This window comes from Micropterus salmoides, unplaced genomic scaffold, assembly GCF_014851395.1.
Source record: "Micropterus salmoides isolate LMB-PRFRI ecotype aquatic unplaced genomic scaffold, ASM1485139v1 Ms_hic_scaffold_9, whole genome shotgun sequence".
Taxonomy (NCBI): domain Eukaryota; kingdom Metazoa; phylum Chordata; class Actinopteri; order Centrarchiformes; family Centrarchidae; genus Micropterus; species Micropterus salmoides.
The window spans coordinates 32,449,884-32,474,507 of record NW_024044681.1 but is presented as its reverse complement, the minus strand read 5'-3'; the positions used below and the strand labels follow the sequence as shown (position 1 = coordinate 32,474,507).

General features: G+C 40.9%; 3 protein-coding genes across 3 annotated transcripts; 1 reads left to right on the top strand and 2 right to left on the bottom strand.

The window, feature by feature from the left end:
• Positions 1–17,044, bottom strand: umodl1 (uromodulin-like 1). The gene is made up of 17 exons (XM_038708428.1): positions 12,235–17,044; positions 11,747–11,983; positions 11,351–11,509; positions 10,018–10,145; positions 9,618–9,801; positions 8,655–8,795; positions 7,844–8,113; positions 7,116–7,373; positions 6,465–6,577; positions 6,082–6,301; positions 5,089–5,226; positions 4,140–4,990; positions 3,828–3,988; positions 2,967–3,203; positions 1,797–1,953; positions 1,569–1,653; positions 1–734 (listed from the first exon to the last, which is right to left on the bottom strand). Exons 1-17 carry the CDS (start codon positions 12,308–12,310, stop codon positions 547–549), a joined length of 3,603 nt encoding a protein of 1,200 aa, XP_038564356.1. The 5' UTR covers positions 12,311–17,044; the 3' UTR covers positions 1–546.
• On the top strand, positions 14,054–22,132 carry zbtb21 (zinc finger and BTB domain containing 21). Its single transcript, XM_038708429.1, has 2 exons — positions 14,054–14,186; positions 17,061–22,132. Exons 1-2 carry the CDS (start codon positions 14,123–14,125, stop codon positions 20,123–20,125), a joined length of 3,129 nt encoding a protein of 1,042 aa, XP_038564357.1. The 5' UTR covers positions 14,054–14,122; the 3' UTR covers positions 20,126–22,132.
• Positions 22,133–22,967: 835 nt separating this feature from the next.
• atg101 (autophagy related 101) lies at positions 22,968–24,495 on the bottom strand. Its single transcript, XM_038709111.1, has 2 exons — positions 23,831–24,495; positions 22,968–23,742 (listed from the first exon to the last, which is right to left on the bottom strand). The coding sequence occupies exons 1-2, from the start codon at positions 24,080–24,082 to the stop codon at positions 23,338–23,340; spliced, it is 657 nt and encodes a 218-aa protein (XP_038565039.1). The 5' UTR covers positions 24,083–24,495; the 3' UTR covers positions 22,968–23,337.
• Between the last annotated feature and the right edge of the window lie 129 nt (positions 24,496–24,624).

Sequence of the window (24,624 nt, the reverse complement as noted above, 5' to 3'; positions counted from 1 at the left end):
TGTCTGAATTCATACAGGACATGTTTATTGTCACACCACAAGTGAGAACAGAATGAATATTTCAGTGCAAATACAACAAGATAATAGCAGCTAAAACCAAATAAAGTGCTAGCTGTGCTTGACTGGTATTGCAGATGGTGTATATTAAGCATATTTCACTACATTACAAATTATAATTTACACAACTACATGCAGTTCAAGCTGGTATGGTTACATTATAATAAATGTTGGAAGTGAACCATGTACTGAAACATTCTCCATACTCAATGGGTATTGTTCTAATGTTAAATATTCATTAAATAGTTATAGTCTGTATATTTCACATTCCAGTATGCAACTACTCTATCAAGTTATCATTTTTAATATAATCTGTACTTCACTGTTTGTATAATGTGCAAATATGTGCAATGTTTGGTGAGAACTAATATATGAGTGGTGCAACAGTGCCACTTGGTGGCAGCCGTACTGTAATAGCCTACCAAATGCATGCTGCTGCTGCTGCCGGAATCTCTTCCTATGACGATGGCTGTGGGTGCTCCTGTAGTCCTAGGTGTTAAAGACAAGGTATGTGAAGTTCTCCTGCTTGGGCTTCATGCTAAAGTTGTAGTGTCCAATGCGGTTCCTTTGGTAGAAGAAAAGGCAGGCGAAGCCAATGATGAAGAGGAGCGTCACGCCGACTCCAAGACAGGCGATTCCAACTATGTGAAGAGTGTCGTATTCCTGCTCCAAGGGCTCTGCAAGTATGAGTGTCGGGTTAATGCATTAAAAACATGCAGTGAAAAGGAAACAAGATGATTCATTGAAAAGTCCCTACTGCAACAACAATGGAGAAGAGATTTAAATTACTGTGACTTACATAAGTACTGGCTGTTTTTACAGAAAAACGATACACAACAGATGTTAAGACAAAATGTTCAGTTAGTCTGATATTACTGTCTGCCTTCTCTTTAACTTCCTATTGTCATCGCGTCACTCTGAGTACTTCCCTTCGCCTTTTACCCCAGTCACTGGGTGACAGGAGAGGAGGTTTGGGAAAGCGAGGAAGACAGGGAAGGAGCAGGACGGTTGACTCACCTGTAAGAGGAACTAATCTCAAGTCTTTCATTCAGCACATTTACAAAAAGCTGACATTTCAATTGAACTCATGAGTCTATCATCAAAACAAAAAAATCACTTCAAATGCCTGAAATATATTTCAAGTTCGGGGCTTTTGAAATGTGTGTTTTCCATCAAGCTACTTAAACTTGCCATACTGATGATAGAGACAGCAGTACTTTTGCTAAAATACAACAGCTAGATGGCCTTTTCAAACTGAATGAGGAGACACTCACGCTTATAATGGATCCTGAAGAACTTGATAGCTGTTCTACTTTTAAAACTGGTCAGTAGCAGAGTAGAAGCTGAAGTGTCATTGTTACTTCAGCTGGAGTTAAATCCCATTTTTGACTCAAATTCAAGCACAGCAGAGGCAGGCAGCTGGAAAATGTGTTGTTTCTAATAGAACCACACATCACAGAAGAGTGAAACGTTTTATAGTAGATATTGTTATTCTGTGTAAAAGCACTCACCTTTACCTGACCTCAGCAGAGGGCCGAAAGAACCGAAAGCTGTTCCAATCCTGTTTGAAGACTGAGCTGTTCTTTGTAGACAGTTCTGCAAGAAAACACGAGCAAAGGTGACAAAGGAGAAAATTCGAATCAAATTTTCAACAACTAGATGCTTCAGCCAGTAGTTGCTTTAGACTACTGCGCTCTATAAAAGCCACAAGTTTGTATCTGAGGATGTAGGCTACTCACAGGCACACAAGTGGTCGATTCTATCACTACACACACGTGGACCTGGCAGTGCAGATAGATCATGCTCAGGTTGACGAAGGAGAATATCTGAACAGACACACGAGATGTGCTGGAGTTTCCGTTCATCAACACTTTGGTGTACGTGTTCAGGGAACAGCTGTGGAGACGGAGATAAGCAATTTAGAAACTGAAGCTGCAGTTTCTTTTTTTTACTCTTTGTCTGCGCGTGATATGGTTGTAAAATGTGTCCAAACTGAGTATAAAATGACAATCCCAAACAAAATTTAATCATCTGGTTCTATTTGTAAACAGAATTTTTGTTTTATTGCTTCAAACACAGACAACTGTCTAACCTGCTGGTACTTGACTCGATGATACCACGAGAAGATGCTTTTCGGAACCAGCCACTGACATAGAGTTACTGTACTGACTAATTGACTGTTTAATCATTGTTGACACTTTTTTTAGATATTGCATTGGTGTGACTTAATCAAAAAATGTCTCACTCTCATGTATGTTCGTTAAATATATTTTATCTTGTTTGCTGTGAAGTGAAAAAATGACACAATGTGGTTTTTCTGCTGGACTATTTCTTGGCAAGCCACTACACTGACGTCCTGTACTGCTGGTTGCCTGGCAATCTCACGGTGATGGAAACACTCTAGCACTACAACTAATGTTTGTATGGATTAAACAAACAAGATATAACATGTTAATTAGTGAGGTCCTAGGCTAGCTCTTTCTCCCTGCAAAATTATCTCCGTTCTTAATAAAACAGGTAAGTTAATTATCCAGTTTAACAACACATTTAACTTGTGATCTTGTGATAACAAAACAACACCTATTACTACCACAGTTGTCCTATCAAATACATAGACTATTTTTAAATCAAATATCCATCCACTGTCAACCGGGCCCCATGCAACCCTGTTGCATGGGGCTGGAGCCAATCCCAGCTGACATCGGGCGCAAGGCGGGGTACACCCCCATCGCAGGGCCTCACATAGACAGACAACCAGTCACACTCACACCTAAGGACAATTTAGGGTCACCAATTAACCTAATCCACATGTCTTTGGACAGTGAGAGAACCCACGCACACATTAGGAGAACATGCAAACTCCAAACTCCACACATAGCGATAGTGCTGTACGTTAGGTAGAAGCAGACCTGTTCTCCATGAAGATGTGGCTGTAGTTGTCAGCAGGGTTTGGAGTAGAGGAGGCCCAGCATTTGTTGATGACTACTTTAATCTGCTCTGATGATGTGTTGAGGCTAACCTCCAGCACCACAGCCTCCTCAGGGGACAAGCTGTAGTTGTGGGGTAGACGCATTGCATCCTTCATCAGCTGCACCGTCACCTTGAACGACCCCGAGCCCATGACGACATCTTTGATCACGTCATACCTGGAGGAAAAAATATATATATATGTAGCCTATACAGCCAATAATACAACAGGAACACATTTCAAATGTTGTAAAAGAATCTGCCTAACAGCACTTCCAAAGTTCACTAATTAACCTGTTATATCTCGTTTGTTAAATCAGTACAAAAACCAAACTCAAATTGTTGTGTTCCTGCCTATTTCTTGGCTGGGAGCAGTTGCCAGGCAACAAGCATAGACTCCAGGAAGTTAGCAGTGAGCTTTAGTCTGAGGCAGATTGTGCTAACTATGGATACAGCCAGGCTAGCTGTCCAGAGACATAGAATGGTATCAGTCTTCTCATCTAACTCTTGATGTGCTAATATTTCAGGGAAAAGCACAATCACCCCTACTCTTCGTGTGTGTTTCACTCATATGATTGGTATCTCATAAATCGATGAGCTCTTATAATGAATAAGGACTTCACAGGCAATTTTCAAAGTGCAATCTGTTATATAATATAGATATATAAGAACTATTTGTTCATTATATGAGTTAGCAGTGACAAAGTTCTATATTTGTTTATCTGATTTCTTTGGATTCATGTTAACTGCATCAGCTGCTCTGTGGCGCGTTTGAAAACTGCTAATGACATCATGAAGCATACCCCATGGAGCTGTAGTCAGCTAAGGTGAGCATGCTCTTCATGTAGGTACACATGATGGGAACCTGCAGCCGTACTCTGGGTACCTCCACAGTTCCACTGGGTGAGGTGTACGGATCCATGGTGTTGAACAGGGTCACAGATGCCGTGTAGTAGGTTTCATTCTAAAATACCAGATGTCACAAGTACAGATGTTGATGCACTTCAGTTTGAGAGACACAATGCTGGCTGGAATAGTGTCTACAAAACATAAGAGCATAGGAAAATGCAAGTTTCCCCAAATCCAACACTTTTTCAGAAGAGAAAAAAACTCACATGCACAAGTCTAGTCTCACACTCATTCCAGGCTACTGTCAGCTGGGCATGGGTGTCATTGCCTCCGTTAACGCCACATTCCGGCAAGCCCAAGTGTAGGGCACTCTCCGTGATCTTGGCGCTCCGAAGAAAATCCCTGCTAACTGCCACAGTGATGGCAGGAACCCTGCACTGGACTGAGATGGCTCCTTGCGTAGATGCTCTGGTAGGAGCTGAGGTTGTTGTAGTGGGGTTGGTAACAGTGGTTGTAGGGGCAAATGTCAGGGATGTCGTTGCAGCAGGGGTGGCTGTCGCGTAGATAGTGGTGTCCGTTGGTTCTGTAGGGGTAAAACTCAGGGATGTCGTTGCGGCAGGGGTGGCTGTCATGTTGGTAGCGGTGTCTGTTCGGGTAGTGGGGGTAAAACTCAGGGATGTCGTTGCGGCAGGGGTGGCTGTCATGTTGGTAGCGGTGTCTGTTTGGGTAGTGGGGGTAAAACTCAGGGATGTCGTTGCGGCAGGGGTGGCTGTCATGTTGGTAGCGGTGTCTGTTCGGGTAGTGGGGGTAAAACTCAGGGATGTCGTTGCATTAGGGGTGGTTGCCGCGTAGGCAGCGGTGTCCGTTGGGGTTGTAGGGGTAAAACTCAGTGATGTCGTTGCATTAGGGGTGGTTGCCGTGTAGGTAGCGGTGTCCGTTGGGGTAGTCAAGGTAGCTGTAGGAGGAATAGTTGTTGTTGGGGCAGTTGCGGTGGTTGCAGTGCTAGAAATGGTTGCAGTTTGAGCAGGGGGAGTTATTTGAGAGAAAGGGGTAGCTCTAACTATAGAAAAAGTTGTGGGTATGAGTGGTGGTGTCATTGTCTCTGAGGTAGGGATTGCTGTACAAGAAAAAACACTCTGGTCACAAAATACAAAGACATCCTGTTACTAGTTGTGCATCAATCTGTGTAAGCCCACTAGCACAGTGAGACCATACCTTCACAGGCTCGTCCAGGCCTTTCTGGGGTCTTGTCTATAAATCCGTCAAGGCAAACACATGTGTAGGAGGCATTGGTGTTTGTACATGTAGCCCACTGGGAACAGTCATTTTCCCCTGAAGCACATTCATTCCAGTCTACAAAAAGCAAAGTATTTGGCACAATACGTCTTTAGTATTATACTGTAGGTTCCTGGCATGCAAAAAAACAGACATGAATAAGCCTCTGCATTACATTTTAGTTTGTCACATATTCAAAATTGTATTATTTTATGGTACAAAACAGAAACTATCTCTATTTCTAAAGCACAAATAGCTATAAAAACTCACTTTTTTCAACTGTTTCCTTTGAAACAATATGTACCTTTCAATGTTTAATGCGTTATGTAAAGCACTTTGAACATATGTAGTCCTTATGTCATTGTGGTCAGCACTTAAAGATGTACTCTAGCTATTTTGTGTTGCACCACTGTGAGACCATAAAGTTGGGAGACTCACAAGAGATGTATTGACATTTTTTTTAAACTAAGGCAGCAGAGGCTGAGAAAGCTTGTCTTATAGGTCCTGGTATTGGTCAAGATGCACAAAAACCTAGCACCCTACAATTCCCACAATGCAATAGCATCATCTGGTATCGCCTCCTTGCCTTGTAAATTTCTACACCATTTAAACTCCTGTTCCCAGTTTGTAACAAAAGCTTTCTGATAAGAATCTGAAGTCTCTAAACCCAAACTGACTATGGAAAGCTCCATTCACAGAAGATACCATTCACCTGTTTTCACAAGCTGACTAGTACTAACCTTGATTAAGTAATTTACTCAATTACTTACTTACTTCAATAACTATTCTTGATGCATAAAATCAAAGACTTTGCTGAAACTTACTTTTAGCAATTTGAGACAATTTCTTTGAAGCACTTCCTATGATTTTGATGCCTACCAGCCCAGGTTTCGTAAAACACATGGTTGGAAAGGAGAATAGAAATAGGCATACCGTTTATGTGTGTGTTGTTTTCATCCACAGTGTATTTGGTGCTGTTCATCAGGGAGTGCAGCACAGCTGTGGTTACATTACTGTTGTCTTGGCTTTCACTGGGGATGAAGGTGATGGTGAAGTTGACCACCACACTCCCTGGAGAAAAGCTTCTGATCTCGATTCTCATCTGGCCTGAATCCACCATGGCCCTCATCTCTGGAGACAGAGACTGGTAGATCTGTTGATGATGAAGGAAACAGACCGACTCAGAATAATGAGGGGTGAGGGATGAAAGAACAAAACTTGATAAGTTCTTATTTCATAGAAATAGACATGTTTACAGGGTGTGGAATTCAATTTTCACACATTCTGTCACTGTATAATCTGCGTAACACACCCACCTCCTCTATAATACTCTCTGTGAGGTTTTTGTAGGCCTGGCTGCTGGTGTTCTGCAGATCATCAGTGAACTGGATATTGGTAAGTCGTGTTGTGGCGTGAAGGGTTTGAGCATCTACAAAGAAAAGCCTTACTTGGTACAATAAACACATTTCCACATTTAAATGCAAGCCCTCTTACCAGCTCTGGGCCAACTGGTTAAAAATTTACTCTTTTCTTCATCACACATTAGTCATTAAGTCATTAAGGGCAATTTTATTGCTCTACTTATTACTCCCAGGGGTAGTATTCAGTGGTTGAATGTTTTAAAAATCTGGGTACATCAGCTCCTTTTCCTGTGGCTCAAAAAATGTATTTCCAATGTTGTTGTGCTTTAACAGGAAAGAGTGGGAATACTTCCACACAGAGAAAATAAAGGTTTGTGCCAGTCTGATATTTACAATTACAACTATTTAACAGCTTTTTTTAATACTAACTGTAAGATTATCATTAAAACTGAAATTGTGCGTCATGTTATAACTCAACATGGGCAAGAGTAACATTTTAACACCACACAGTTATTCTATGCACAAATTAAGGCTTAATGACACTTACTGTTTATAATAAAAAGAAATCCAAAAGCCAAAGTCACAATTTTTGTCCACAGTTCTTACCAGTCTTGACGGATACACGAAGGGCAACTCCTTGTCCGCCGCAGGCATGAGGTGTCACAGTGACGTCGTAGAGAACCCCGGGGTGCAGTCTCCTTACCTTCATTGTGGTCTGACTGGTTACCCCAAAATGAATAACCTCTGACCCTTTGCTTACAACAACCTGGTAAGTCTGGTTTGTTTGAAACTGGCTGGACCAGTGGACACAGAAGGAGGTTCCAGTAACATTAGCTGACCATAAACTGGTGATGCTGGGAGGAGCTGGAAGGTAGTGGTGGGTAGTGGGAGAGGGACAGGAACAGAAAACATGGTAACCATACATTCATTGCAGTTAAAGGAATAGTTTGCTAATTATATGGTATAAATATGCTTATTTGTTTCCTTGCCAAGAGTTACATGAAAAGATTTATACTCCCATGTCTGTACGGTAAATGCAAGGCTAAAGCTAGGCTGCTAGCTTTAGCCTTGCAAGTTGGCTTATTTTATCACAATAACTGAAAAGGGGGAAACAGCAAGCCTGGCTCTATTCTAAAGTAACAAAATCCACCGACCAGCACCTTTAAAGCTCACTAATTTAAACTAGGTTTTTGCATAATCCTAGCCCTATTCAGGGCTGTCTCATCCACTCAAAGCTCATTTTTCTATTTGGACACAACACCCACTACTTTGGCTTGTAAATCAAGATATGGGGACTTTAAGCAGAGTTGAGATAAAAATAAAATGTTTCTTACAGCATGTAGTTGTTGGCAGAGGTGACTCCACAGTTGAGCTCATGCTGGTATAAGGTGCAGAGCTTGTCCACTGCAGAGCATGTGATGAATTATAAGAGACATAGCTTGTATTACTCAGCGCAGTCATATTGGGCTCAGTGGAGCTGGAGATACCTATGGTGCTGTTGCCGGGAGGGTCCTGTGTGGTGGTGGAAGCTGGGCTGTAGGTTGCGTTCATGGGTGGAAGGTAGGTAAGCGGGGGTTCTGTGGTAGTCGACACCCTGGCGTCAGCTGGAATACAAGTCGATGTTGAAATCAAAGCTTCTGATGCAAAACTTTAAAATATCACGTTAAATCTAACCACAATTTCCTGATTCAAGCAGCTTCGATTGGCCTGAGGAACTACTTTGGCACATGATGTCTGCTTCATTTCAAGAGAGTGGTTTGTTCCCTATCAGTCTGTTTGTTTGTCACAAGGCTCGCATAGCCTCGTCATTCTTGACCCTACCACAATATTTCTTTGTTTTAGTTTGATGAAACATTTCTCATGGTTTTATTTTATTTTATAATTTTTTTTGCCTTTATTAGCTTTTAAGCTTTACAAGCAGACACGAACGATTTAAAGCAAGGTTTTATGAGATAAAAAACACAGTGAATACGTTGGGGTTGTTATGGTTCTTACTAATCTCAGATCACTGTATATAGTAGATTCCCTACTTTTAAATTTACCACTGCAATTCAACTCACTACCGTAACCACATGGTAAAACAACTTGTAAATGATTGACGATATATATTTGAACTACTTTGCACACACTCCCACACAGTCTAACCTGTACAGCGGGCTCCAGGGTTGCTGGGGTCAACATCAATATATCCTTGGTGACAGGCACAATGGTAGGAGCCCACAGTGTTATGGCAGTCTGCCTGAGGGGAGCACTGACGGAGAGCAGACTGTGCACACTCATCTACATCTGCAATTAGAAACGCAGACATATGAAGAGGTTACACTGGAAATACAATTGCATGTGATGACTCTTGAATTAGGGTTCTGTTTGCATAAGGAGCAATAATTACAAAATGTAATGTGAAACTTGATAATGATAAATGATGACATAAATATAATTTATAGGGAAAGACATTTAGATTGTAAAAGTGACATTATGCTTTAGAAAAGCTGGTTTCAGGGAAGAATACAGGTACTTAAAATAAAATGTGTAAGTTGGATTTGATTCACTTGTCTTCCTTGTATCTTTAATTTAAAGGCTAAGTAAAGGAAAATAATAAAAGTACATTTTCACACTTATCAGTCAAGAATTAAATTTGTGCCTACAGTATAGAGAAGAAAATCAATTATCTGTGAAATAACATTTTGAAGGCAACTTCATGTGTGTTTGAGTTTGTGCATAAGGGCGAGCTTGTTACTGTGTCTTTTGTGCAAAAGTTCCAAGTATGACTGATTCATGATTAACATCTGTGTGTGTGTGTGTGTGTGTTTGTGTGTGTGTGGGTGGGCGTTTGTTTTTGTGCATGTGTGTGCGCACTCGCCCTGGTGTTATTTTTCCGCTATTGCAGGAAACATCCCACAGATGACTGTCACTCAAATAGAAGTGGTGGGAGAAGGAAACTGCGCTGCGACTGAGTCATTTTTTCCTGAACACCGTGTTCTCAGCAACATGAATCATTCTCAACACTCTACAAGAATGTCATTTCTCTAAAGAGACAAAAAAAAAACAGCCCCAAGTGGCTTCACGGAGAGATGATTGCTGCTGCACAGAACAACTGTGTCTCCTCACCTTCCACGGTTACATATGACACCTCCTGTATGTCATTGAGGAGAAGATGCAGCTTTGATGTGACATTGTCCAGTGAAAGAGTAAAGTTGTACTCGATCAGCAGTGAGGTGGCAGTTCTGTAGGGATGAACAGGCCATGAGCTGAGGTAATAAACTGAAACTTCAGACTGCAGAGCTCCAGTCACCTATTAGTAATAGAGACACAAAAAAAGTATCAATATGAAATGAATGTGAAATTACTCTGAAACAGAGAAGTGGATGCCTTGGTATATCAGAGACCAGTATTGGTAGCTGGCTAGTGGTCTTGGCTGTAATAATAATAATAATAATAATAATTATTATTATTATTATATAAGCAGCAGAAGTCTTAACAGCTGTAGTAGAAGTATTAGTAGTATTACCATTGCTTGTAGCAGTCGTGTGTGATCCAAAGATCCTCTATCCTTGGACATCAGTTGCTGGTAATCAGCTTTCACTGTCACTGTTGCGTTCAAACGGTACCCTCCATTCTCAGAATAATTTGCTAAACCTGAAAGTTAAATTAAAAGGGTTAGTTCACTCCAATCATAAAGATAACCCGTAATTTCTCACTTAAACATAGTGGGATCTAACAGGCTGTTGGGAAAATATTAGAGTGAGGAAGGGCAGTAGACCCTCCCATTGACTGGGGAAAAAAACAGCAACACCCATTATAACAGTGTTGGAGTGGTACAACTCATTTAATCATAAAAAGGTAAGATGCATACAGATTTTAAACGGTGTACTATTTGAAACTTAGTATGTAAATGGCACAATCATTTTCACCAAATGTACCACATTTGAAATGAAATTACTTAAACATAGAAATAGCGCACCCCAAAATTCCAGCCTTTGACCTACTAACTGATTGGTTTTTACCACTTTCAGTGACTTAATGAACCAGGCAAGTGCGGCAGCTCTGTCCAGCTAAAGGAAGGGTGAAATAAAATTCAAATCTGGGGTGAGAACATTTTTAAAGACCATAAGATATCAGACTACAGTGGCTCATCCTCTCTTCAGTATAAAGAAAATACAAATAACCCTCTCCTTTTTTTGCTTTATGTGGAATCACAATCCCCCTAATAATTTTCAAACAGAGCATGCAGTACTGTTTGAATTTATTTGCCCTCATTTTGAGATAAGAATAGAAAATGACATTTACAAAAAAAAGTAACAGTGAAGTTTGTTGAGATGAAAATGGTACACAGTCTGTGGATTATACAAAATAATTGGGACATGTTTCTAAAGAGACTTTATCTTTTTAGAAATGTACACTTGGACTCACAAACAATAAAATGTACTGTTGCTCAATTCAGTACACTCAGGGCCAGGAGCTTATGAGCTAACTTATATTTATATACTTAGATAGATATTGTTGTGAAACTGTCCCTACTGAGTCAGGTCACTAATTGTATGACTCTTCTCTACATGTGCCCTGTTTTATGATGTTTTAGCATGAGCTATTATCCTGTAATTGTCACATGTAGCCACAGTTGCACGGCAACGTTACACAGGCTCACTTTAAATGTAATGTTTCAGTGCCTTGAAGATAACAAACAACATTCCCCTTACCGCTGTACTGTCTAAAGCTATATGCAGAGACCTGCTAAATAAAATAAAAAATATATAGAAAAGTGAGAACTTGTGCACATGACATGAAACCATACCGGTTGCATACTTTAATTACACATAAAAAAAACAGTAATGCATACTAACTTGCAGGATCACTGCAGAGAGAGCGACCCAATCTCTGGCAGCATTTTTGCCATCCTGGGCAGTCCATGTCCCACTCACAGTCCACAGATCCGGGATGCAATCCATCTGCGGTTGGACAGGATCCTGGCTTGGCAGTGAACTCACCACTCCTGTTTACAGCTTCGTTCAAAGGAAATAACATGTTATAGGCCATATATTAGCAGCGAGATATTTGTAGCAGTGCAGTTTCTGTGCTTCCATCTGGTGTCTTGCACACAGTACCACAAATTCATTGTCGTGTGATGCTATATCTTTAAATGTACAAAGATACTTTAACTCTAACAACAAACACAACAATATGTGCCCCTTTATACTATTCCATCCAATTGATGCATAAATGGTGTGCAGTACACTCACGCAGGGCACAGTAATGACCGACTTGTTCGTAGCCCTCGCAGCACCTGGTCACCTGCTCCATCACTGTCTTGTACTCAGTCTGATGGGTCATCCTGTAAAGTGTGACTGTACATGTCTTCCAGAGGAGCCAGCCACCACAAGGCTTTGTCACAGTATAGGGGACCTCATGCATCACCAGGAAACTCACAATCCTTGTCTCATTGTGAATACAGAGATGGTAGCCAGACAGGTGATTTCCTAGAGTAAAATATATCTTGTCAATATATCTCAGTTTTGATGTTGGTCTCTGGCTGCATAATGACATCAGATTTTATATTTTGAATTATTCATTAACAATGCTCCTTGACTCATGAAGTTAAACATAATTGACATTAAATTGTTTTTTTTTTAAACAAAAACAAATGAAAACAGTGTAGATCTTCATAAATGCCATTTTCTGTGGCAACACATACAATTCATGTTAATCTGTCAGCAGCGTAGAAGCCTACCTTCATGCACAGTGTTCTGTCCCCCACAGAGAGCCAGCAGGGCCGCGGCCACCCAGATGGAAAGCATCCAACTCATTTTTCACAGATCAACCATATATTTAACAACAACATTGTACGCGCATGTTTCTCTTTGAGATGATGCTAACTCACTGTTCATGGTGTGCTCAGAGATAAAATCCTCTGTGGCTCTGTCTTTCTCCTCCCCTCGTTGCACCATCAGTCCCTAATGGACCACAAAATTATGACAGCCAGCAGGTAAGTATTAGATTTATGTGAATGTGTTTGTCGGTGAACTGAAATTACATGAATTTATGCAAGAATATGAAAATATTCAGACAATTTGACACCTTGAACTGCCAAGATGTATGGCAGCATGACATGTTAGCGAGCCAGTGTATTGCAAAGAGAAAAGCCGTTGGTGTTCATGATTTTCACAAGGGAAATTCCAGGATCTCTTTACATTTTTGTAGAATAGATAAGTTCTCATTTTACTCATTCTCAGTGTCAGTAAACATGTTTTTGATGGCAGGGAGAGAGATGTCTTATGGGAGGAGTCAAAGTCTCAAATGGCTTGGTTTCCACACAGGTAACCATGGCAGTGCTTGCTATGCTGCTGGCATGAACAGCCTGTGTCAGCCATTAGTGTGAGAACACTAGTGAGGACGTCCTTACCATTTTCCCACATGTCTTCACTCTCATTATATGAAGGACCAGTGGGATGCTTTGGCTGTCAAAGACGCATTCTAAAAAAAGACTCCATCAAGATTCTGTCCTCACTTCGACTATGCGAATGTGACTATACATTCATGTTAGATGAAAGAAACTTCTACAGGTCCTCTGTATTATTTCAAATATTTTCATGGATATTTTTTTCATTCTTAGTAAATGTAGTATTAATGTAATGGTGCTCCTTTTACATAATGAGGTGTGAAAATGTGCATCATTACACTTCCTTCAGTCATTAAGTGATAATGACTGGTTACATGCTGAGGTGCTGGAGCATGTAAATGCAGGGAGGTGCAGGGCTAATGGCTGAGTCAACTAATGTCACTGCAATTTAAATACAGTTACACTACCAAATAAAAATCATCAGCTCAATAAAACGTGGTTTTATGCCATATTTCATGAATGAAAATATTGACTTTTCACCACCAGTGCCATACCTGAGTCATGACACTGTTGCCAGGTGTGTGGCTTTCAAGGCCTTCCAGGGGGATGCCTGTAGGCCAAATAAACATAGAAACAAGTCCCCAATGGATGCCAGTAATGACACACATCTACTGCTACGCTTTATTGACTTGCATTCAATCACGGATCTAATTAGTTTCACTGGGGTTAGGAGGTGTGCACTCACATGCATATTATCTCCGCTTCTCACAGTTTAAACCTACCAAGGACAATCTACTGTAGTTGAATGCATAAAATAGGTATTAAAAACTAAAAAATAGATTTTTTTAATTTGCTAAAATCAAAAGGCGGTTATTTAAAATATATACACTCGTATACACACAGTGAAAATGTGTTCTTTTTTTTTTTAACATAAAACTAAAATAAATAAATAGATACCCGGCCAGTTTACAAAGCTAAATAGAGCTACAAACTTACTAAACTTAGTTTAAACTATACTTACAAACAATTACCGGGCTCAAATACCAAGCTAATTACAACATACAGTGTAACTTCAGTTAGCGACACGACATCTAAAACTAAAAAATATGAGCTATCCCTTTAAATTAGCCTGTCAAGTCTTCCGTTGGCCCCGCCCCCAGGTCCTTTACTAGCCTATCAGAGCGCAGTGCACGTGACGAGCGTTCTTTGCGATGACCTCATCCCTGGTGTGGGATGACGTCAAATTCAAGATGGATGGAATCACGACCAGCGCGCAGAAATGTACACAACAGTGAATAAAGTCCCGGCTGTGTGGAGGAAACACCATCTTGACGACGGGCAGGGTAAGTGTAGATAGACTACCAAACTTAACGTTAAACAAAATGAGCAGGCAGGGTGAAACATAGTTGGTAGAGTGCTGTTAAGCAGAAGCGTTTTCCTTTTCCTCCCTGACGTAACTCGAAAGGGGGATTGTGCTGCTGTAAACCCTGACGAGCGACAACCTGTTTTGCAGCCAGCAACTGCGCCGTGTCATACCAGGCTGGACCGTTTTGGGGGGAAAAACAAAAACAAGAAAAAAACACCACTTCCACCATGGGTAGCGGGTACAATTCGCCCCCCAACACATACTCCAACAGCTTCTCTGTCTGCACCCACTGTGTTTTGATTCCGGGATTACTGTGGCGGAGCCCATTGAAACGCGCTCAACTTTCCCCCTCTTTATTTGATAGAACCGTTGAAACATCAAAGCGGAACCGTTTTAGCATCGGTTCTTTCGCCTTTTACCGATACAAAAAGAGAAACGCATGACTCATTACTAAACTGAAAGCGGCATTTCGGTTGGAGAAGTTATCTGTCATGAGAAATTGAGCCACGTCTCATGGATGATCTAATGTTGAACGCTTCCCTCGACTTCCTCTTAGAAACGAGACGCGGGCTGAATGTCCCCAGTTGTCCTCTTAAACGTGAACTCAGAGTTTTGACGAATAGGCAACTGAGCAGTTGTTAGTTTTTGGTGAATGAATGGAGCTTCTGCACATGAATCTATTATAGCAAGTGTCAAAAATGGCAACATGAGTAACATGCCTTCCGGTCACAGTTTTCAAAATAAACGCCTGAAGGAGCAACGTGCAGTGTTCTTGAGGAAACTAGGATTGTGAAAAACTTGTTCCTCTTTTTTGTCTTTATTTGCATTTTTTACAATTGTTCCAGACAGTGTGTGTCACACACACACAAATACACAATGCAAATAAACTGAATAAATTGGTGTCTTATTTCTGCATAGCATAAATACTCTCAGTACACCAGTAATAGGCATGTCCCCCCCCTTATTTAGTTTCAAGGTTAACTTCTTGCTAAAATGTCTCTAAACATTGTCCTCTCATTGCCCAGTCACCATACTGAAGGTGAGATGTGGACACAGCCTTTTTTCAGATTAAAAAAATCATGTAATACATTTTACATTTGTTTTATATACAGTTAATATTCTCCTTAATAGCTACTTAAATAAAACATTACCCAGAAACATGATGGTGTCTGCATTATAACAATACAGGAGGTTAACACAGAATTCCTATTTTTAAGATGTTATATAAAAATTTATATGTAAAACACAATAACCAATTTTGTCATTATTTTATATAAGTACTAGATTGATTTGTACCTTTTACTAAAAACACAGGTTATATATTTTATATTTACATCATTGTGCTCCCACACTACTGAATCCAAACTTACCTATGGAAAATTACTGCATAGCAGAATCAGCTTTATTTGCCAGGTATGTGTACACATACGAGGAATTTCACTCTGGATTGTGCATTGCTCACGATGTGCTTACTTTACAATAATAAAATCAAACACAGGCTGCAGTATAGAGAACACATATATGCACACTATTTAAAAAAAAAAAAGTGCAGTGTAATAGCAATATTCTCAATGTCTACCACAGTGCCACAATGTCTGTCCATCAGGAAAGTGTTTAGGCTTAGTGGAAACCAGCCAGATCCTGCTGCATCTCGTCTCACAATCAACTTACTCAGTAGATGATGGACTAAACTCTAGTCACTTTCGTCAAATGTGTGGTATTTGCTGCATGAAATACCAGCTCTGCTGTTAATGTTTCATTTCTTAGAAATGTATTCAAATGTTGGTTATGTAAGTGGGGTCTTTAATGCAGGTGAGGTGGACCACCGCTGCCCAGTAAACACGTTCTGTGGTGAAAAGCCTTTTATTTTAAACTTCCTGCATTAGTCCATGTCACTGAGGGCGACTTGACACAACAGCATTTTCATACCTTCTGATAACTAACATGATGTAATGCATATAAACTTGCTGTGTATGTCCTTCTGTAGTAGCTTGCACCATGCTGTGGTAAATAAAAAGGGTAAACTTTGACCTCTAGTGATCATCATAAACAACAACCAATATAAATTAAAAAAATTGCCAGAGAAACATTACTTAAAACAATACACAATTTAAATTAGTTTAATTATTAGTCTTATAATTGACTCTATTTAAGTCATTAATATTTATAATTTAAAAAAATAGATACTCCACTGAAAGTTGTTCATAGTAGGTCTGCAACCAGCGGTTATTATCAAAATTCCAGGCTGATGTCTTCGTGCGTCTTTTTCATCTGACCAACAGAACAAAATTACCAGTGATTATACTATGCATTATCCACAGAGTCATAATTGTTTTTAGGCACAGTAATGATACTATACTGTGCCTTAAAACAATTATTTGTTTCCACATAGACCACACACTTATCTAAGCAAGATACTTAGATAAAATAGCCAATAATGTTATGATAAGTAAATAAATCATCAATTATTTGCAGTAGTTCTCATAAATTGTCAAAATATGCAAAACTGCAGTAGAGTCAAGTTGTCCTGGCTGAGTATAAAACATCAACAGGACTCAATAACTTATGGTGGATTTTATTTTGCTGTTTAAAGGGCTATAGATGCTGATATTTGTAGTCTTGTTTAACTGGATTAACTATAATAAAGGCTTCATCATATACTGGGATAATTTAATTAAAATTCCATCACAATACGCTGTCTCTGACATGAGATATGACAAGACCAATAGACAGAGGCATACCTGAACCTGTTCATGCCCATCTCTATGACAAACTAATGTGCACACATAATGATCACCTTTTGTATTTACTTTCCTGCATTCAAATATAATCATCTTGTTTTGTCTTTCAGCCATGGAGAGCCTAGTGCATTACAGCAATCCCTCCCATGCCCTCTCAGTGTTAGGGGCTCTGAATGAGCAGCGCCTGCGGGGCCAGATGTGTGATGTAGTCCTGGTTGTGGCGGACCAGAGGTACCAGGCCCATAAGAGTGTTCTGGCTGCCAGCAGTGAGTATTTCCAGTCCTTGTTCATGAGGATGGACGCAGAGTCACTGAAAGTTGTAAATCTGGACTTCTGTGAGCCTGACGCCTTCGAGATAGTTCTGAATTACATCTACTCCTCCTCACTTTTTGTGGACAAAGGCAGCCTGGCAGCTATTCAAGAGCTGGGCTACAGCCTTGGAATCCCTTTCCTCACCAACATCGTGTCAACAAGGCCACATGCGTCCTACTGTGTATCTAGAAAAAGGTTTTCGTTCTCCGAAGGGGAGGGGAATGATGTGCAGACAAGGAGCGTCATTGTGTGCCGGGTCCGGCATGACACAAGCCATCCCTCTCGCTCAAATTATCCGAGAAAAACATCAGAGAGATCATCACCTCCCCACTCTACTCGAGAGTCAGCTGAGCCTCCAGCAGAACACAACTCGTATGAATCAGCTAGGAACTCTGAATCCATCAGCAGGGAATCATCTGAACAGAATGAAGCTGCTGAAAGGAAGTCCACGTATCCATACACCTCCATATTAAAAGGGAATTCATCACACATCACATCTGTTAGGCCCCAGCTGACATCATCAGTGTCCTTCAGTGATGCTGAAGTGCAGCACATCAGGCTGCAGTCTGGCACTGACCAGGACACTACGGAGGAAAATGAGGCGCAGGAGCCCGACTATCACACCAAAGTGCCCTTTCAGGGTCAGGCCAGTGAGCCGAGCCAGACCATTGACAGGAGCGGGCCGCTCATAAAAAGCCTACTCCGAAGATCATTATCCATGGACAGCCCTGTTCCAGTCTTCTCACCAACACTGGAGCTCAAGGAGCTGCAAAATCGTGAGCAGTCAGTTGTTAAAATGGCATCAAAAGCATCCGGGCCAGAAGCTCACAACGGCAATTCAAAGAGAAAATCTCCCCTGGTTCTCAGGTCAAAGTGTCCCAGCAGGTATGATGAAGAAACTCAGGTAGAAAGACAGGTCAGTGTGAAAGCTGAGCCGAGCAGTCCACTCGCTGACCCCATGGACATTATTCGTATCACAGTTGGTGATGCATTGCCAGTCAATCTAAAAGACTTGCAACGGAATTACGACCAAGGGTCAAGGCCAGACTCCAATTCTTTTGTGAAAAGAAAGGACAGGCCAGACAACAGAAGGTACCCATTCAAGAAGAGCAAAATATTTAAAGAACATCCCCAGACACTTGATGAGAACATGTTAAAAACGGCACCTCAGAGTGCCAGCAGCGATTCTAATGAGAACAGTGGGGAGCCGCCTCAGAACAAGATTTTCAAATGCTGGAACTGCCTAAAGGTTTTCAGGTCCAGCGCTGGACTACATCGTCATGTAAATATGTATCACAACCCTGAAAAGCCGTATGCTTGCGACATCTGCCACAAGCGCTTCCATACCAACTTCAAAGTGTGGACTCACTGCCAAACTCAGCATGGTGTAGTACAAAACCCGGCCTCATCCTCCAGCTCCTCTGTGCTGGATGAGAAATTTCAAAAGAAGTTGATAGATATTGTGCGAGAGAGGGAAATAAAGAAAGCCTTGCTTTGGAAGTTAAAGAGGAATAAGCAGGGTTTGCAATCTCCTGCACTCACCAAAAAGAGATCAAGGCCAAGCTTCATATGTCCTTACTGTGGGAAAGTATTCGTGTTCCAGTCTCAGTACAGACAGCATTTAAGGACACATCCTGCTGAAAAAGCTGACGAGGACACAACGAACGAGAGCATCCTCTACCAGGAACAGGATGAGATCATTCAACAGAAGAACACAGACGCCAGCGTTTACTCCTGTAGACTTTGTAATATGAAGCTGTCTTCACTCTTTGAACAGGGCGACCATGAGAGGGGCTGTCGACATGCAACTGTATGCCCCTACTGTGGCCTCCGCTTCTCAAGTCCAACGGTCAAGAAGGACCACGAGGCACATTGTAAGTACAAGAAACTGACGTGCCTGGAATGCATGCGAACGTTCAAGTCCTCATTCAGCATATGGCGCCACCAAGTGGAGGTCCACAACCAAAACATGATGACTGTTAAAGACCAGATTCACCTGAAGCAACAAGAGGACAACGAAGAGGCGTCTGAAATGCTCAGAGAGGAGCATTACAGCGATGAGCCTCTAGCAACTGGGAGCTCAAGAGAGAACATCAGTTACAGTGACTCCTCAGGTCCACCCATGTACGATTCAGAAGATTCTTCATCATATGTGCCTGAGGACCTGAGCATGGGCCACCATGGCAAGCTGGTAGTGAAGGAGGAGCCGTTAGAGGAGGCTGTGAGTGAGAGGGAAAACACAGAGACTGCCAAAAGTGGGCCCGAGGAACCCGGTGTGTGGCCATGCGAGAAATGTGGAAATCTTTTCAGCTCTCGCAAGGACCTGGAGCGACACCAGGAGCTGCTATGCCACATCAAACCGTTCATCTGTCACATCTGCAACAAAGCCTTTAGGACCAACTTCCGCCTTTGGAGTCACTTCCAGTCCCACATGTCGACTGCTAACGAACCTGGAGCCAAAGAGATCGACAGACACCCCTCACCTCAGTCTCCCTCCCCTCCCACGACCCCTCAAAACTCTGAACGTCCCTCCCCAAAGCCCTCCGTGCTCAAGTCCCCCCAGACGGCGCCAGTCGCTGCTGCAATGGCTGAGGAGTCCAGCAGCCCGGAGCCCTGTAGCTCCTCAGTAAGCAAGGTAAAGAAGCCTGAGCTAGAGTGGCAACCCAGCAGCCACAGCCCTCTGTCAAGGTCCAACAGCATGGAGAATCCAGGTGGCCCTCAGGAATCAGACACACTCTTTTACCATGCACCCTCTCTCTCTGCCCTGACATTTAAGAGGCAGTATATGTGTAAACTCTGTCACAGGACCTTCAAGACAGCCTTTAGTCTCTGGAGCCATGAGCAGAGCCATAGCCACATGTAAACAAACACCAGACATGTTAAAGTAGTGCACTTCTCTCTGAGAGACAATACTTACTTAACACACCTCAGCCTACAAAAAGGAAAACTTTGAATGTATAGCTTATTCGCTTGCCTCCAATGTCAAATGTTAAAGTGGCCATGTTCAATAGAGGTGTAAACGTGAATGTGCAATCAAGTGCTAGAATCCTCTGTGAGATGAGATGATTATAAATGGATAATTTTCCTATCAAAATGAACTATAAGCATTTATCTATTTTACACATCTTTTAGTTGTCGACCTGTATTTATCTATCTAGGTGTTTTGAGAAAACAAGGTACAGAGTTGCACCTGGCATTACTTTTAGCTGTACCGTTTAAAGGTACAGTGAAAAGAGGTTCAACTATATACATTGTTTTCTCAGTGTGGAAAAAGTGCTTTAAATCTTCGGAGCCCGCAGTTGAATTAAAGAGTAGTGCTTTTGCTTTTGTATCAGATCTAGCTCTTGGTGTGAGTGACACCCCTTAATATAATATTGGTGGCCTCAACAATGTATTAAATATGCACTTTGTTTAACAGTTTGAGTCTGTTTTAAGGGGGACATAGTCCAAAATTCTTGCTTGGATCATTTCACTAGCTGGGGTTTTAGGCTGCAGAAGAACGATGAAAAGGCCCAATAGTTTCTGTTTTCTTTCTTCGTACTTCTTTCATATTTGAGTTTCTTATTGCCTTTGTGTCATTTGGTTTCATGGGCTGATTGAATGAGACCTTCAGTATAATAACAATGCTATACCACATACTGTACTGTTGTTTTAGACACATTTAAGCCTTGATAAATTGCTTACAGTCTTCATTCAGTACTTATAATTAATCTTCCTAATTACTAGCCTGGTGAATCATTTTTTATGTGTACACAAATGAATAAGACATCAATCATCAGTCATAAGATTTTAGAAGTTGTTTTTTTCCACAGGTTAAACTACTCTAACATTTCTAATGTTGCTGTAAAAACTCATAACAGGTGCTCAGACCAGCTTAGTAGTAAAACTGGGGAAACTGCAAGTGAAAATAATGGGCTGGGTAGATATGATAGTATCCTAAATACTGGCAAACATCATTCAGCTATGTAGACATAAAGCACACTGCAGAATGGTAATGCAGTTTATGTTTATACCCAAATAATAAATATGAAAATTCTAGTGTTAATGAGTATATTAGACATTGTCACAATTTCTGAATCACTAAAGTCTGCCACCCCAGTGCTGTGTTATGAAAATACTTATATATTTCTGCAATTAAACACAGAGCTTTAAAATGCTTCGATGGCCTTATGCAACTTTAAAAATAATATTACCGATATTATTTGACATAAAAGCACAATAAAGTTTCAGATGACTTATGACTCAGGCTTTTCAGGGTGGTAAAGTCAAGAAGAGGGGGGCATTAGAAAGCAAATCTTATATTCTATGAATGGTGAGAGAGTGTTCCTGCTTCCTAAAGATTTATTATTAAAGATTGTGTTTTGATTGTATTCCAGTTGTGTGACAATTGTATTCTCTTTCAAGTATATACAGTATACTGCTTTGGCTTGATGCATTAGAACTTTGTCATAAATTATTACGACTGCTACTATTTGGGAGATGTTGCATTCAAAGAGTGCTCTACACAAACTCTGGAAATTTGTTTTCCACTAAATGAGCAACGCAAGCTGCATTGTGATGTTAAATTCTGTGGAGAAATTCTGTATTGTTAATAGTGCTCTTAATTTCTTGTGATAAAAACGTTCACAGAAATGATTAGACTTGTGTATATGGATGTGTTTGTATCCTCGATTTTGTACCAATTTTGTTAGTAAACAAAGGTTTTATCTTTTTAGTATTCCTGTGCTCTCACTGCAATAATGAATATTTGTATCAGCATTGGTTGCATTTTTGTTGCTTTTGGAGACCTGCAGCTGTTTTGTGTTTAGGATTTTCTACAGTTTTTGTGTTTCATTTCTGTAATAAAGAGTAACAATGGAATATATATACAACCATGTGTGGTATTTGAATTTTTCGGTTTTAAGTGGTAAACTCTTCCCGCCCCGCAGCTAAATTGAATCTTAAATTAGTCCATAACCCTCAGTGAGCTTGTTTGTTGCCACTTGTTCGCTTTTGCTTAAACCATATTTACCATAGATTCTGGACTTACTGCGTCTTCTTTGTCACCAAAACACTTTTTAACTTTGGCGTACTGCCTCAGTATTTAAAAGCCATTATAAGAGTGTGCAGTATTTAAATTAAAGGAAATGTATATATTTGGATTTAGTAAAACACATCTCCAAGGCTATATATTCAGGGTAAAAGAACATTTTTGCCATGTATTCCCAAATGTCCAAACCTATAATAAGACTTTAGGTTTTCAATTAAATATATGTATGAGTTTGTTTTACTTATAAGAGCATTCCCTTACTCTTTACACACACACACTAGTAAGGCACAGATCATTAACAGCCAGATAGCTTGTTGATTAATCTACCTGTGGAACTGAGGTATGGGGAAAATGGACAACACATGTCATTATGTTGGCAGACAACACTGAGCCAGGGGGATGTTTTTCAAGCTGCGGGCCACCGTGACAATTTCTGGCTGGAAACTTGGGAGGTGTTTGCTTTTATTTGGAAAAATTGGAAACTGGAAATCCTGTCCTACCCGTGTGTAAGGTCACACTCCGTGAAATTGTGTGCAAAGAGGAAGTTTCCACATAGATGAGGAAATCTGTTCCCAAACTATTTAAAAAAAACCCATCTGTTGCCATTAGTTCAAAGGTTAGGAGAGGTTTACAGCATCAATCTTTAGCTTGAAAGAGTTATGACTGCTGACCATAATTACCATCAGTTACAATGAACATTTATTGTCAAAGATTTACAATAATTTACAGAATTGACATTATCAGCAAGACAACTTTTGAAAGAATTTAACTGATATACACTGTGTTAAAGGTGAAGACAATTACAAAAGAGAAAGCAAAAACAAAATCTCTTTAAAACAGACAATACATAATTAAGAATCTTATGGTACAACCAATACTGGAACCACAGCAGAGACATCAAAACAGTGACTAATTACATTGACACTGCTTCATTGTAGCAGGAGTAGAGCGGACACTTATCAATAGAAAGAGTTGTCAGGCATGATATAGATACAGGAATGGATAAAAGCATCCATATCTTTCTCTCTCTGTGTCTTGGAGCATCCTCACAGTGCCAGGGTGTCTTTAATCAGCCTCCTCATTGTTGTGCTTACAGAGGTGCCCAGGGAGTCAGTGATCTGGTATGTGATTTTGTAAAGGTAGGGCTGGACATCTTTGAGACTGGTGTCAAAAACATTGTCCACTTCAGACTGGGTGGGCATCTTTGGCAGGTATTCGTGGCGATTTATGACCTCAACAACGTTGATCACCTTCTCGCCCAGCTTCTCGCCCACTTTCTCCCTGCAGATCTGTCTCTCCTGCTCATTGGCCAGGTTGACAACGTTGACCTTGATGCTCCACACTTCCCAGGGAATACACTCGTCCGAAAAAGGCCAGCGAGACTTCTTCTTCTGGTAAAACTCCAGGGAGATTTGCCCCATGCCATCGCTGCCAGAGTTGCTCAAAGCATCCTGTAACCAAAGCATATATTAAAACATCCAAATTACAGGCCTGCCCATGCATCACAGTCAACAATCACATGTTGAAACCAACAATTACCTTGAATTCAGACACAGCTCTTCTGATCACTCTGTCCAGCTCCTCGGAGGACACCCGCACAAAGGTGAAATCGATGAAGTCGCAGTCGATGTCTAGTGTGCCCACGGTACCGATGGAGTAGGTGCCCTCTTTTTTGTAGTGAAATTTCCCGGTGCTGCGATGCAGTAAAATGGTGTGCAACAAAGCCAGCATAGCTTCTTCCACCTGCCTGGCCTCCACTGTTACTTCAAGAACTTCCGAGCGGCAATTCATTGTGAAATGATAGTTATTTCCATTTACATGCGACGGCTCAAGTAGGGTGATGGCTAACTTTAACTGTTACTGTATGTCGATCACGTTTGGTGACGAAGATATATTTTGTTTACCTCTAAGGAGGGGCGGGGCCTATCCTACACCGTGTATTACACTATATTAAAATACAAATAACGTTAGTTTTTTTTTCCATAAAAGCTACCCTACCTCCAATTGTAACGTCCACAGACTGAGCACAGGGACATGGTAACGAAAGCTAGCTAAGTGTTTGCTACAAACGGGACAGGAAGACGTGGTAATGATGACAGTGGGACAATCTACGGCAAGCCGCGAAGTTCAGAACACCCTTTCGGAGTCGTTTTTCTTAAATGCGTTTTTTTAATGGGACTTATTGTATTTAACATAGCAAAAAAACAGCATTCATGAGCTAATAATTTCTTCTAGGTACCACACCGTAGCCTCCGTTGTGAAAAACGCTTAAGTTCGCACGACCACCGGACGTCAACAAATTCTGTCATTTGCCGCTGTGCATTCTGGGAGTT